We start from the raw sequence: 15,184 nt of genomic DNA, 5'->3' as shown, positions 1-15,184 counted from the left end.
TCTTTTTTGATCATTAGAACATGAGGAAAAACAAAATCGTTTCCGTGCTTTACGTAATCGTCAAGATCTCTTTCAGGAGGAAGGTGTTCTCAATCTAATTTTAGAAGCCATTGATAAAATTAACAGCATAACGTCTCAAGGCTTTTTAGCCAGCTTTTTAGCTGGCGACGAAACCGGTCAAAGCTGGGACCTTATTTCCACTTATCTGTATCAATTGTTAGCGGCGATTATTAAAGGCAATCACACAAATTGCGCGCAATTTGCTAACAGCAATCGTTTAAATTGGCTGTTTTCTCGCTTGGGATCGCAAGCGTCTAGCGAGGGCTCTGGCATGTTGGATGTACTTCATTGCGTATTGATTGATTCACCCGAAGCTTTAAACATGATGCGAGACGAACATATCAAGGTGATTATATCACTCTTGGAGAAGCACGGGCGAGATCCTAAAGTTTTGGATGTCCTGTGTTCGCTATGTGTAGGTAACGGAGTAGCGGTGCGTTCCTCGCAAAATAATATTTGCGATTTTTTGTTGCCGGGAAAAAATTTATTGTTGCAAACGCAACTTGTTGATCATGTTGCCAGTATAAGGCCAAACATATTTGTGGGCCGCGTAGAAGGTTCGGCTCTGTATCAAAAATGGTACTTTGAAATAACAATGGATCATATTGAACAGACTACACATATGATGCCGCATTTACGCATAGGATGGGCCAACACCACTGGGTAAGTTATCAGAGGCCATGGAATTTATAAAATCTCTTGTATATCCTCCCATCTTAGCTACGTTCCATATCCGGGCGGCGGCAAAAAATGGGGCGGCAACGGAGTTGGCGATGATTTATATTCGTTCGGTTTCGATGGTGCCTATTTATGGACCGGGGGACGTAAAACTCTGGTCATGGATCAGGTTCCCGAAGAACCGTTTATACGGAAATGTGATGTTATTGGCGTAACAATTGATTTATCAGTGCCCGTAATAACGTTCACTTTCAATGGCAACAAAGTACGCGGCTGTTTTAGAGAATTCAACTTGGATGGCATGTTTTTCCCAGTTATGAGCTGTTCCTCGAAATTGAGGTAACTTGTAATGACATGCTATGTTAAATCATATGTCAGAAAAATTTCACTTAAATCTTTTTAGTTGCCGTTTTTTGTTCGGCGGAGATCATGGTCGACTAAAATTTGCTCCACCGCCTGGTTTCTCACCTCTCGTTCAGTGTCTAATGCCCCATCAAATATTGAGTTTGGATCCTTGTTTCTATTTCGGTAATTTGAATAAGAACGTTTTAGCTGGTCCTTGGCTTATTGAGGATGATACCGCCTTCGTACCACAGCCGGTCGATACTTCTGGTGTTAGTTTGCCTTCCTCAGTAGATCAAATTAAAGAGAAATTGGCCGAAAACATTCACGAGATGTGGGCCCTTAACAAAATCGAAGCCGGTTGGGCTTGGGGTGAACATAGAGACGATTATCATCGCATACATCCGTGTTTGACACAATTTGAGAAATTGCCTCCAGCTGAAAAACGTTATGATAACCAGTTAGCAGTGCAAACATTAAAGTGAGCACTTGTTTAATTGTTTACTGTAAGGACATTTTTACTAACCTGCTGTTTGAAATTCTTTAGAACTATTGTTGCTTTGGGTTACTATATAACTATGGATAAACCGCCGGCCAGAATTAGACCCATACGCTTGCCTAACGAGCTGTTTATGCAGGCGAATGGTTACAAACCGGCTCCTTTAGATCTAAGTGCTGTCACTCTCACTCCAAAGCTTGAAGAACTAGTAGATCAATTGGCCGAAAATACCCATAATTTGTGGGCACGTGAACGCATACAACAAGGCTGGACTTATGGACTTAACGAAGATTCCGAAAACCTTCGCAGTCCTCATTTAGTACCCTATGCTAAAGTCGATGAAGCCATAAAAAAAGCTAATCGCGACACAGCTTCTGAAACTGTACGTACTTTGTTAGTTTACGGTTATGTTCTAGATCCACCAACTGGTGAGGGGAATGAGGCACTGCTAGCTGAAGCGTTGCGTCTTAAATTTGCTGCTTTTCGCACTTATCGCGTCGAACGCAACTATGCGGTTACTTCGGGCAAATGGTATTTCGAATTCGAGGTTCTTACCTCTGGACCTATGCGAGTCGGTTGGGCACGTGCTGACTGCAATCCAGGTTCGATGTTGGGTAGTGAGGACACGAGTTGGGCATTCGACGGTCATAACGTAAGTACTATATATAATTTAAAAGATCCAAACGTGACGACTTATACTAATTGCTAAGCCAGTTTTAAAGGTTTGGAAATCATGGTATTCTAAAAAGAGAAGATGCCATGAAGTTTCCAAATTTGTGTATTATTTTATTTCTAACGAAAATCTAGGTAACCAAAGTTCATGCAGGCGCAGTTGAACATTTCGGTATACTTTATGAAGCAGGCGATGTTATCGGTTGTTTTATTGATGTCAAGGAGCAAACTATCAGTAAGGATTTAATATAGCATAGCAAGAGTGTATTGGTTGATAGCAAGCGTTTTATTTTCAACATTTCAACTTTTGACTAATTTTTTGTTTGAAAATTTGTTTACTTTTCGTTCAATTTTAACTTAATTAGGATTTTTTTCTTCTCAGGGGTTTGTAGATATTATTTTCGTAGCTAAACATATATAAAAATTATACTATTGCGTTGATTTTTTATTTAACACAATCTACTTATTGCATACAATGCGTTTTAGGAAGAGAAAGTTTTTGGCGGAGCAAGTGAAACATTCGGTAAACAATGTGGACCTGGTGATATAGTTGGAGTGTTCTTAGATGTCGCCGATCATACAATCAGTAAGAAGTTTTTTAAACGAAAACCGTGTCGCTATACCTTGTGTCCCCCATTGCTTATATTATTAACTAAGTTAGTTCAATTGAAATTTCCTCTACAATTCCGCAGAATTCTTAAGTAGCCGAAAACTGCCGCTCCCCGAAATTTATTACTACACAAATATTTGAGATATCCGAAAAAAAAACTTTTACCCTGAGAAACTTTGAAATAGACACAAGACCACTAATACCATCCAATAGATTCTCTTCACCAAGTCAAAGGCTAACGGTTTGATCTTCTACAGCAAATGGGTTCCTCATTCCCTCTTGATATCTGGCTTTCAATACACTTCTTGATGAACATTAGTTTTCTTTAGACATACAATACATATGCTTTACTTTTTAGCTTACAGTAATCTTTAACATGGAGCGCTTCATTACTTCGCTACACTTTTAGCTCCCGATCAAAATAATTAGACGTTAACACTTGGCATGAGTTAACATTCACTTACCTGATTATTAACAGCCATTAATTTTGCCAAACCGTTACATATACAATACTTCACTGGAATGCCATTAATACATGAGCATGAGAACAACTAACGGCATCAAACGCTTCCTTATTTGTAGTAATTTTGTTTTAGACTTAGGGATTAAAAACTTTTCCAAATTTTAATATCAAATTTTGTAGGTTTTTCATTAAATGGCGAACTTCTAATGGATGCTTTGGGTGGTGAGACGACATTTGCTGACGTCACAGCTGAAGGCGTGGGCTTTGTACCCGCCTGTACGCTTGGTGTAGGCCAAAAAGCTCGTTTAATCTATGGTCAAGATGTAGATTCTTTAAAATTCTTTACCACATGTGGCCTTCAAGAAGGTTATGAACCGTTTTGCGTGTAAGTTAACGGATTAACTTAATCAAATAATAAGCAAAAAGCAAAGTTGCTTCACTATTATACAATTTCAGTAACATGAGACGTCCTGTTACGCACTGGTACACTAAGGATCAACCAATTTTCGAAAACACTGAAGAAATGCCCGACTGCCGTATTGACGTCACACGTATACCTGGTGGCGCGGATACACCGCCTCATTTGAAAATTTCACACAATACTTTCGAAACAATGGAAAAAGCCAATTGGGAATTTTTACGGTTATCCTTACCAGTGACGTGTATGGGGGAATTCATCTCGGAAACTGAAAAGGCTCGACGCTGGGAGGAAATTAAACTACGCCAGTATAGATTGATGCGCGATGCAGAAATAGCTCAGCAGCAAACATCCGCTCACATGGATCATATGTTGAAGAGTGGCTTTACTATGAGCGACATAAAAGGCCTTAATCGCAACTATGACGATACTGCCGAAGCTGATGAAAATATGCGAGGCCCTTCTAGACCGCCTCGTAAAGGTTCAATAACGCGCAATATTACATTTGAACAAGATGGTCTCACTTTGCCAGAAGAACTTCAAGGTTCCACACTTGACATTAATGGTTTAGATGGAGAGGCTTTGGATGAAAAAAAGAAACGTGGTCGTAGCCCATTCAAATTCTTCTCGAAAAAATCACGTGATCAAAGCAAAGAAAAAACGGCTGGACGCGCTCCGGAAGTATCTGTAGAACGTCGCAACACCGTCGCACATGGTCGTAATGTTGTTAACGCTCAAATGGCTCCCCGAGCTCCCACTTTACGTCTAAATAACGTAAGTACAGATGCTAATCTTAAATTCGCAGCAATTTTACTTGTTGTTGTTGTTATTTGGATTTAGGTTGAAATGCCACAAACGCCAACCGTGCAGGGTCCCAAACCTTTAAGCGGTGGTACTCTTGGCCAGCCGCCTATCGAATCATCGGGCAACGAAATGTTTGATGCCGAATGCTTAAAATTAATAAATGAATACTTTTACGGCATAAGAATTTATCCTGGTCAAGATCCTACTCACGTATATGTTGGCTGGGTGACAACCCAATACCATTTGCACAGTAAAGAATTTAATAAAAATCGCGTTCGACGTGGCTCTGTAATTATTGAAGACGAATACGAAAATCCCATAGAGCGCATCGATCGCCAAAGCTGTTATGTGGTACGTGCAGATGAACTCTTCAATGAAGTAACTCAAGATGCCTCCGGTAAAGGCGCTTCGCAAGGCATGTTTGTTGGTTGTTTTGTGGACACTGCTACTGGCATGATACGTTTTACTTGTGAAGGAAAAGAAACTTCACACCGCTGGCTCATGGAGCCCAATACTAAGCTGTTCCCGGCCATTTTTGTGGAAGCTACAAGCAAGGAAATCTTACAAATAGAATTGGGACGCACTGCCACAACACTGCCTCTCTCCGCTGCTGTACTGCCTACAAGTGATAAACATATTAATCCGCAATCACCGCCACGTCTAAAAGTTCAATGTCTTCGACCACATCAATGGGCACGGGTGCCAAATACCGCATTGCAAGTTCATGCCTTAAAACTATCAGACATTCGTGGATGGTCTATGCTCTGTGAGGATCCCGTGTCTATGCTAGCTTTGCACATTCCCGAAGAGGATCGTTGTATTGACATTTTAGAACTCATAGAAATGGACAAATTGCTTTCCTTCCATGCTCACACACTCACCTTGTATGCAGCGCTTTGCTATCAATCCAATTACAGAGCAGCTCATGCTTTATGTCAACATGTCGATCAAAAACAATTGCTCTATGCTATACGTTCCGAATATATGAGTGGACCGTTACGACAGGGCTTCTATGATCTGTTAATTGCATTACACTTGGAGTCTCACGCTACTACAATGGAAGTTTGTAAAAATGAATTCATTATTCCTCTGGGAGCAGAATTGAAGGCCCTTTATGAAGATGAAGAAATGTGCCATTCATTAAGATCTTTAGTTACTGAATCGGTTCGACCACAAATGCGTATGACCGATATTACGTAAGTATTAAAAGTTCTTGTAAAATTTTAAAATACAATTCTTACTCTTATTACAAGATCTTTGAAAACTTCCTCTTCGGCCGTTAGAGCGTATTTTATGACAAAAACAAACATCGCGGACCGAAAAAACCTTCTTTTCACTATTTGTTTTACTTTTCTTTTCCTTGCACGCTTTATCAAACCTGTACACGAAATCCCGCACTTTAACACTGCTGGTTTCTATATTCACTTGCACATGCACATCGACTATCGGCACGTCACTTCCTCAACCAACAATTTTTCTTTTACTCGGTCTGTAAATTGCAAACATCTAGTATACAAAGTGTTTCTAGCGAGACTGTGCCGGAAATCGATCAACTCTACTCTCCCAAGTTTCCCTTAGAAATTGTTCGCGAATTTGTAATGGAAGCATTGCAAGAAGCTGTGGAAGTTAATCAGGTTCACAACAGAGACCCGATTGGTTGGACCAATGAAAACCTTTTCTTGTAAGTATCCGCAATAATGAACCTATAGCTCGACCGTAGTCAATATATTTTAATCAACGTATGTTAAAGACCTTTAATCAAGCTTACGGATCGTCTACTTCTCGTCGGCGTTCTTACGGATGAAGACGTCCAAAAACTTCTGCTTATGGTTGATCCCGAAACATGGGATGTTAACTTCGAGAAAGGCAAGCTTTTTAAACTGTTTATATAAAAATATCGCCATTTACATTCCCTTCGTAGATGGAAAAGATGAGCACCGCAAGGGCTTACTAACTATGAAGATGGCTGAAGGAGCAAAATTACAAATGTGTTATCTTCTTCAACATTTATACGACATACAGTTACGACATCGTGTAGAGAGCATCATTGCCTTTTCTCATGACTTTGTAGGAGATCTGCAAGGTGATCAGTTGCGACGTTACATAGAAATCAAGCAATCCGATCTTCCCAGCGCCGTAGCAGCTAAGAAAACTAAAGAGTTCCGTTGTCCACCTCGAGAACAGATGAATCAAATTCTATGTTTTAAGAATCTTGAGCCCGATGATCAAGAAAACTGTACCTGTGGTTTAGATTTGCGAGGACGCTTACATGATTTTCATGATGGCCTTATGAAGAAGGTGTCTTTAAATGCTTTGCAAGAGCCTGATGAGCCAGAAAGCAACGGGGTAGAAGAAGTTAAAACTGGACCGATAACGAAAATCTTCAATTTCATTAACACTGTAAAAGAATTGGAAGAAGGGCCTAAGGAAGTTGAGGAACCTGAAAAGAAAACTCCTGAAGAAGTATTCCGCAAAGTCCTAATTAAGACAATTGTAAGTTGGGCTGAGGAATCACAAATTGAAAATCCAAAATTGGTGCGTGAGATGTTTAGTTTACTCGTACGCCAATACGACACAGTAGGGGAGCTCGTGAGAGCTCTTGGTAAGACTTATGTTATTAATAACAAAGCCCGAAACGACGCAGCTGAAATGTGGGTGGGTTTAAGTCAAATTCGTGCTCTGCTGCCAGTACAGATGAGTCAGGATGAAGAAGAATTAATGCGAAAACGTTTGTGGAAATTAGTTAATAATGCCACATTCTTCCAACATCCCGATTTAATAAGAATCCTTAGAATACATGAAAACGTAATGGCCGTGATGATGAATACACTTGGTAGACGGGCGCAAGCGCAAAGTGATGCCCCAGCCCAAACAGAGGGAATGGAAGGAGCTCCACATAAGGAGAAGGATACTTCTCACGAAATGGTGGTGGCTTGTTGCCGTTTCCTCTGTTATTTCTGTAGAACTGGAAGACAGAATCAAAAGGCTATGTTTGACCACTTCGATTTTCTACTTGACAACGCGAATATACTTTTGGCTAGACCAAGTTTGCGCGGTTCTACTCCTTTAGACGTGGCATACTCAAGTTTAATGGAGAACACAGAATTAGCTCTGGCACTTAGAGAACACTATTTAGAAAAAATTGCAATTTATCTTTCACGTTGCGGTCTTCAAAGTAATTCTGAACTTATTGAAAAGGGGTATCCCGACTTGGGTTGGGATCCGGTTGAAGGCGAACGCTATTTGGACTTTTTGCGTTACTGCGTTTGGGTAAATGGTGAGAGCGTTGAAGAGAATGCAAATCTTGTTATTCGGTTGCTCATACGCCGGCCAGAATGTTTAGGTCCAGCGTTGAGAGGAGAAGGTGAAGGCCTTTTCCGTGCTATAGTTGAAGCCAATCGCATGTCTGAACGCATCTCAGAGCGTTGCAAGATACAAGACGAACCTGAAGGTACCATCACTGGTCTCAACTTCACACATCCATTGCCGGAAGGCGATGAAGATGAAGATTATATTGATACCGGTGCAGCAATACTAAATTTCTACTGCACTCTTGTTGATCTTTTGGGTAGATGTGCCCCCGATGCTTCAGTTATAGAGCAGGGTAAGAACGAATCACTGAGAGCTAGAGCTATTTTGAGATCTCTTGTGCCACTTGAGGATCTGCAAGGTGTCCTCAGCTTAAAATTCACCATTCTGCAAACTGCTCCAGGTGAAGAAAGGCCCAAGTCCGACATGCCATCCGGTTTGTTGCCCAACAACAAGCAAAGCATAGTCTTATTTTTGGAGCGCGTTTATGGTATAGAAACTCAAGACCTTTTTTATCGCTTATTGGAAGATGCCTTTCTACCTGATCTAAGAACCGCGACAATTTTAGATAAAAGCGACGGGTCTGAGAGTGATATGGCCCTGGCAATGAATCGCTACATTGGTAACTCCATTCTACCTCTATTAATCAAACATTCAAAATTTTATAATGAAGCAGAAAACTATGCTAGTTTACTAGACGCCACTCTCCACACAGTCTATAGATTATCTAAAAATCGTATGCTCACCAAAGGTCAAAGAGAAGCCGTATCAGACTTTTTGGTAGCCTTAACATCACAAATGCAGCCAGCTATGTTACTCAAATTATTGCGTAAGCTAACTGTTGATGTTTCAAAGCTATCGGAATACACTACCGTGGCCTTACGAGTATGTATTTTACAAAATACATTGCAAACGATGTCTTTAATCTTGTAACATATTAATTTTGTAGCTTCTGACTTTACATTTCGATCGGTGTGCCAAATACTATGGTTCTAGCCAAGGTCAAGGCTCATATGGCGCTGCCTCAGATGAAGAAAAACGGCTTACAATGCTTTTATTTTCGAATATATTTGACTCTCTTAGTAACATGGACTACGATCCAGAATTGTTTGGCAAAGCTCTTCCTTGTCTGATTGCAATCGGATGTGCTTTGCCTCCCGATTACAGTTTATCTAAAAATACGGAAGAAGACTATTATGGGCGTCAATCGGGCTCTCCTGATCAGCCACAATACGATCCAAACCCTATCGACACCACAAATGTACATTTAACTAATGATTACAATTCTTTAGTGCAGAAATTCAGCGAACACTATCACGATGCTTGGGCAAGTAGACGTTTGGAAAGCGGGTGGACACATGGGGAAATTCGTTCTGACACTGATCGTAAACATCCAAGACTGAAGCCCTATAATATGCTAAGTGAATATGTAGGACTTCATGCACTGATATTGATATGGAAGTTTTTAAGATGACATTTTCATTTAATTTAGGAACGCGAACGCTATAAGGATCCCGTTAGGGAATGTTTGAAAGCCCTCCTGGCTATAGGTTGGACAATTGAGCATTCTGATATTGACGTGCCTCAAAACAATCGTGGTTCAGTGAGACGTCAGTCAAAACCTCAAATTGTATGTATAAAGGACATGAGATAATTCCCAATTAATTAATATGTTCAAAACACTCTCACTTTGCATGGTCTTTAAATCCCACTGTCCATAAATTTAAATTGTATGAATTTACCTTGACGAACAGCATGATTTTCAGAGTGAAGGTAGTGCATTTAACTACCATCCACACCCTGTGGATATGACGAATCTTACGCTCAGCCGTGAAATGCAAAATATGGCAGAGCGTTTAGCCGAAAATTCTCACGATATTTGGGCTAAAAAGAAAAAGGAAGAATTAGACACTTGTGGTGGTGCGATACATCCTCAGCTAGTGCCTTATGATTTGCTAACGGATAAAGAGAAGCGTAAAGATCGCGAGCGTTCACAAGAGTTTCTTAAATACATGCAATACCAGGGTTATAAATTGCACAAGTAAGCGCTAAACTAAATTAATTAATAAGAAATCTACTGACCAAAATGTGTGTTCATAGACCTTCTAAGGGCGGAGCAGAGGGTGAAGGTGGTGCAGCTATAATTGCGGTGGAGTCACGTTTTTCTTATTCCTTACTGGAAAAATTGATACAATACCTGGATCGGGCCACTATCAACATGAAATTGTTAAAACCCTCTACTACTTTTAGCAGACGCTCATCTTTCAAAACTGCTTCTCGGGATATCAAATTCTTCTCCAAAGTCGTGCTGCCGCTTATGGAAAAGTATTTTTCAACGCATCGTAACTACTTCATTGCCGTAGCTACAGCTACTAATAATGTGGGAGCATCATTAAAAGAGAAGGAAATGGTCGCTTCAATATTTTGTAAATTGGCTTCATTGTTACGTAATCGCTTGACTGCTTTCGGTCCTGATGTGCGCATAACGGTTCGTTGTCTTCAAGTGCTAGTCAAAGGCATTGATGCTAGGACATTAGTGAAGAATTGCCCCGAATTTATTAGGACGTCAATGTTAACATTCTTTAATCAAACAGCCGATGATTTGGGTACAACAATCTTAAATTTGCAGGATGGCAAATACAGTCACCTAAGGGGAACACATCTGAAGACTTCTACTTCTCTTGGGTACATCAATCAAGTAGTTTTGCCAGTGCTAACAGCTATGTTCGACCACTTGGCTGGTTGTGACTATGGCAGCGATTTGTTGTTGGATGAGATACAAGTTGCTTCATATAAAATTTTAGCAGCCTTATATCATTTAGGGACTGATGGAACTTTAACGCATGACAGAAAATATTTAAAAACCGAAATTGATAGACATCGCCCAGCTCTAGGTTCCTGTTTGGGAGCCTACAGTTCTTGCTTTCCTGTGGCGTTCTTTGAACCCCATTTGAATAAACACAATCAGTTCTCCTTACTCAATCGAATAGCGGATCATTCTTTAGAAGCCCAAGACATTATGGTAAAAATGGAAAGTTGCATGCCCAATTTAGAGGCGGTTTTGAACGAAGTTGATCAATTTGTAGAATCTGATAAAACCTACGTTGATGCTCCACACATTATTGATGTGATCTTGCCTTTGCTATGTTCTTATCTGCCATTCTGGTGGGCTCAGGGACCTGATAATGTAAGTCCAACGAGCGGCAATCACGTGACAATGGTCACAGCCGATCATATGAACTCGTTGCTGCGTAATGTCTTGAAAATGATTAAGAAGAATATAGGCAACGACAATGCTCTTTGGATGACCAGAATTGCGGCATACACACAACAAATTATCATTAATACTTCGGAAGAGTTGCTTAAAGATCCCTTTTTACCGTTAGCGGAACGCGTTAAGAAACGTACTGAAAATATGTATCATAAAGAAGAAAGCATGCGTGGTTTTATTAAATCGGCCAGCGACGATACATCACAGGTAGAAACACAGCTACAAGAAGACTGGAATTTACTGGTACGCGATATCTACTCGTTTTATCCTTTGTTAATTAAATACGTCGATTTGCAACGTAATCACTGGTTAAAAGACAACATCCCAGAAGCCGAAGAGTTATATAATCACGTGGCCGAAATATTCAATATTTGGTCCAAGAGTCAGTACTTCTTGAAAGAAGAGCAGAACTTCATTTCCGCCAATGAAATTGACAATATGGCCTTAATTATGCCGACTGCAGCCCGACGGTCAGGTATAACTGAAGGTGCTCCGGTTACGGGCGGCAAAGCAAAAAAGAAGAAAAAGAATCGTGACAAAAAACGCGATAAAGATAAAGAAATTCAAGCGAGTCTTATGGTAGCTTGTTTAAAACGATTACTGCCGGTAGGATTGAACCTCTTTGCTGGACGTGAGCAGGAACTGGTACAGCATTGCAAGGATCGTTATTTGAAGAAGATGCAAGAATACGATGTCATCGATTTCGCACGCAATCAACTAACGCTACCCGACAAACTAGATCCTTCGGATGAAATGTCGTGGCAACATTATCTTTACTCAAAATTGGGCAAAAAAGAGGAACCGCCAACCGAAGAGCAGGCCGTCGAAAAGTCCACCAATCAAAACGAGAAAGGCAAAGACAAGACTGAAGAGACGGTCGATCGTATAGTAGCAATGGCCAAAGTTCTTTACGGTCTACATATGGTACGTAATCAGATCTTCTTCCTTTGGACGCATATTTTCCCGTTCTCTTTCTCTCCTTCTATTTAAATCTTACTCTTCATCTCTTCGACTTAGAAATAAGATAATAGTCCTTATATTATCTCACCTTTTTCTTCTACAAATATAATGAAATCAATATTGAGCTTAGTTGACTTCATCCATATCTAACATTATTGTCTTTATTTTTTTACACTTATAAAATCACAACGACACTGTACATCAAAACTACCTCTACAGATCGACCATCCCCAACAGCAGAGTAAAAACGTCTACAGGAGCGTTGTTTCCATACAACGGAAGCGTGCGGTTATTGCATGTTTCCGTCAAACATCTTTACATTCTTTACCCAGGTTTTTATACCTCAATAATCGTGCAAATTGTCATTTGAATTTGTCCACTAACAAACGAATTAAAATCTACAACTAACACCCTGACGGTCACTAATAATCCTCCTCTTCAACTATCCCAATTATCCTTTTAATGTTTTATTATACAGAGCTGTAAAGGAATGCATTTATGTTAATGTTTGTTAAACGAGAATGTTGAATCTCCTAAGTTTTTTTTTTTAGCATTCAATGCAATCGTTTCCGGCTCTTCAGGCACTGTTTCCTTTTTTGATTTGTATCTCACTTCATCAATCACTCCAACTAATCTCAATTTCGATGTAACATTTTGCTGTTGTCGCTAGCATTTGTCCTTTGGCTGATACACAGTTTTTGTCCTTGATTTCTGCAGTCTTCTCGTCACAAGCTTAAATCAAAGAGCCGGGTTTCGAAAATTACAATGGCACGACGCCGAGCGGTCCTTTCCAGTTTACGTTCCATACATCTCTACCGCGTTAGCAGGTGGGAATGTTTTGTATGAAGTGAATCTATAGTGCAAAGAATACACTAAAGGATATTCGTGTGTACATGTGTTATGCTTTGGTTAATGAATGCGCATCTGTTTGCTTCTTTATCATTTTGACAAACTAACAAATGCGTATTTTTCATATTAAAGGTTTTTAATTTGCTTTTCCTTTGTTGCATGCTAAACCTTTGTTAACCTGTCTCTCCAATTTTCTACGCAGACATCGTGCTTGCAATATATTTGCTCGCACTTACTATGAACAATGGCTAGAAGAGGAAAACGTTGGCCAAGAAGTGATGATTGAAGACCTAACGCAGACTTTCGAAGAGTCTGAGAAATCGAAAAAAGACGAAGAAGAAACAGAAGGCAAACCGGATCCGTTAACACAACTGGTGACAACCTTCTGTCGTGGAGCCATGACAGAGAGAAGTGGAGCTTTACAAGAGGATCTTTTGTACATGTCTTATGCTCAGATAGCTGCCAAATCCTGTGGTGAGGAAGAGGAGGAAGGCGGAGGCGAAGAAGAAGGTGAAGAAGCCGAAGGTGGGGGTGGTGGTAGTGAAGGTGAACGTAGCAGGATTCACGTAAGTGCTTCTCTTAATTCTTTTTCTTTTTTCCTGAATTCTAACCAGTCTTTTTAAAATCTTTATGCTAACGCTCTCTTAGTACACTATCATTAAACTAGTGGTAACTGTTTTCTTTAAACCATTGCAATGCTCAAGTCTATTGCCATTAGCCAAACAGTAATTATAAATATCAATATTTTTTAGGAACAAGAAATGGAAAAGCAAAAGCTGCTTTTCCATCAAGCCCGTCTCTCCAATCGTGGTGTAGCAGAAATGGTTTTACTACATATTTCCGCTTCAAAAGGAGTACCTTCGGAAATGGTGATGACCACTTTAAATCTCGGCATTGCTATACTGCGTGGGGGCAATATTGACATTCAGATGGGTATGTTGAACCATTTGAAAGAGAAAAAGGATGTAGGCTTCTTTACATCGATTGCTGGTTTAATGAACTCGTGCAGTGTCTTGGATTTGGATGCGTTTGAACGTAACACCAAAGCAGAAGGTAATATCATACCACAAATTTTCCCAATTTTCGCTTGACAAGCTCCTTCCCTTTCACTTCTCCTTTTCCTACCATATTTTCCTTCCTACCTTTTTTACACTGAAACATTTTGTCTTAATTTTATTAAAAAAAGAATGCCTTGCACGATTATCCACATGTTTCCCGATTGTCGTTTGCTTCGTCCCATGATCATCAAAAAAATTGTCATGAAACCCGCCTGATCCATCCTGCACCGCTATTCCCACTCCATATTATAAATATTATGCAAGAAAGAATACATTCCAAGTGCGGGTGCAGGTCTTGGTGTCGGTTCGGAAGGCGCTGCCGGTGAGAAAAATATGCATGATGCCGAATTTACCTGTGCCTTGTTCCGTTTCATACAGTTAACATGTGAAGGTCATAACTTAGGTAAGTCCCACAAAGCCCAACAACTCTTTAAATACGATTTATAGTAATTTTGCTCTGCTCTTAGACTGGCAGAATTATTTGCGTACACAAGCGGGCAACACTACGACGGTCAATGTAGTCATCTGCACCGTTGATTATCTTTTGCGGTTACAAGAATCTATTATGGATTTCTATTGGCATTACTCCAGCAAAGAAATAATTGATCCGGCCGGCAAAGCTAACTTTTTCAAGGCCATCGGTGTAGCCAGTCAAGTGTTTAATACGCTAACAGAAGTCATCCAGGGTCCTTGTAGTTTAAATCAACAGGCTCTGGCTCATTCCCGTTTATGGGATGCTGTAGGTGGTTTTCTTTTCCTATTCTCCCACATGCAAGAGAAATTATCCAAACACTCTAGTCAAGTGGATTTGCTGAAGGAGCTACTAAATTTGCAAAAAGATATGATAACCATGATGTTGTCCATGTTGGAGGGAAATATAGTAAATGGTAAGCTAGGTGTTATTTTTTAACTGCTGCTTTCTCCTTATGGCTTGTTTTATCAAATTATAGGTACAATCGGCAAACAAATGGTCGACACTCTTGTTGAATCTGCTAGCAATGTTGAATTAATTTTAAAATATTTCGACATGTTCTTAAAGCTAAAGGATCTTATTGAATCGGCTAGCTTCCAAGAAATTGATATGAAAAACGAAGGTTGGGTTACACCCAAAGATTTTAGGGACAAAATGGAACAATCGAAAAATTACACACCGTGAGTACTTCACTATTCCGTTTATTTCGCTTGCTTACG

General features: G+C 40.0%; 1 protein-coding gene across 17 annotated transcripts in view; it reads left to right on the top strand.

Annotated features, from left to right (window-relative positions):
* LOC119636659 (ryanodine receptor) overlaps positions 1-15,184 on the top strand; it is a 60,553-nt gene that overhangs the window by 42,306 nt on the left and 3,063 nt on the right. For 2 of the 17 annotated variants that reach the window (XM_038032177.1, XM_038032162.1), the window contains 21 exons: positions 18-723; positions 781-1,077; positions 1,142-1,561; positions 1,628-2,231; positions 2,738-2,837; positions 3,505-3,709; positions 3,781-4,516; positions 4,583-5,742; positions 6,057-6,227; positions 6,297-6,412; positions 6,468-8,740; positions 8,805-9,284; positions 9,348-9,485; positions 9,610-9,896; positions 9,956-12,050; positions 12,804-12,913; positions 13,138-13,501; positions 13,688-13,988; positions 14,286-14,396; positions 14,461-14,880; positions 14,944-15,145. In XM_038032177.1, coding sequence (XP_037888105.1) covers positions 18-723; positions 781-1,077; positions 1,142-1,561; positions 1,628-2,231; positions 2,738-2,837; positions 3,505-3,709; positions 3,781-4,516; positions 4,583-5,742; positions 6,057-6,227; positions 6,297-6,412; positions 6,468-8,740; positions 8,805-9,284; positions 9,348-9,485; positions 9,610-9,896; positions 9,956-12,050; positions 12,804-12,913; positions 13,138-13,501; positions 13,688-13,988; positions 14,286-14,396; positions 14,461-14,880; positions 14,944-15,145 — 11,296 coding nt within the window. Of the gene's footprint in view, positions 1-17; positions 724-780; positions 1,078-1,141; positions 1,562-1,627; positions 2,232-2,386; positions 2,487-2,737; positions 2,838-3,504; positions 3,710-3,780; positions 4,517-4,582; positions 5,743-6,056; positions 6,228-6,296; positions 6,413-6,467; positions 8,741-8,804; positions 9,285-9,347; positions 9,486-9,609; positions 9,897-9,955; positions 12,051-12,305; positions 12,419-12,803; positions 12,914-13,137; positions 13,502-13,687; positions 13,989-14,285; positions 14,397-14,460; positions 14,881-14,943; positions 15,146-15,184 lie in introns of all 17 variants that reach the window. The other 15 variants (XM_038032174.1, XM_038032161.1, XM_038032167.1 and 12 more) reach the window with 10 other exon arrangements.

This window comes from Glossina fuscipes, unplaced genomic scaffold (assembly GCF_014805625.2).
Source record: "Glossina fuscipes isolate IAEA_lab_2018 unplaced genomic scaffold, Yale_Gfus_2 28, whole genome shotgun sequence".
NCBI classification, from domain to species: Eukaryota; Metazoa; Arthropoda; class Insecta; order Diptera; family Glossinidae; genus Glossina; species Glossina fuscipes.
This window is presented reverse-complemented; position numbering and strand designations above follow the sequence as displayed.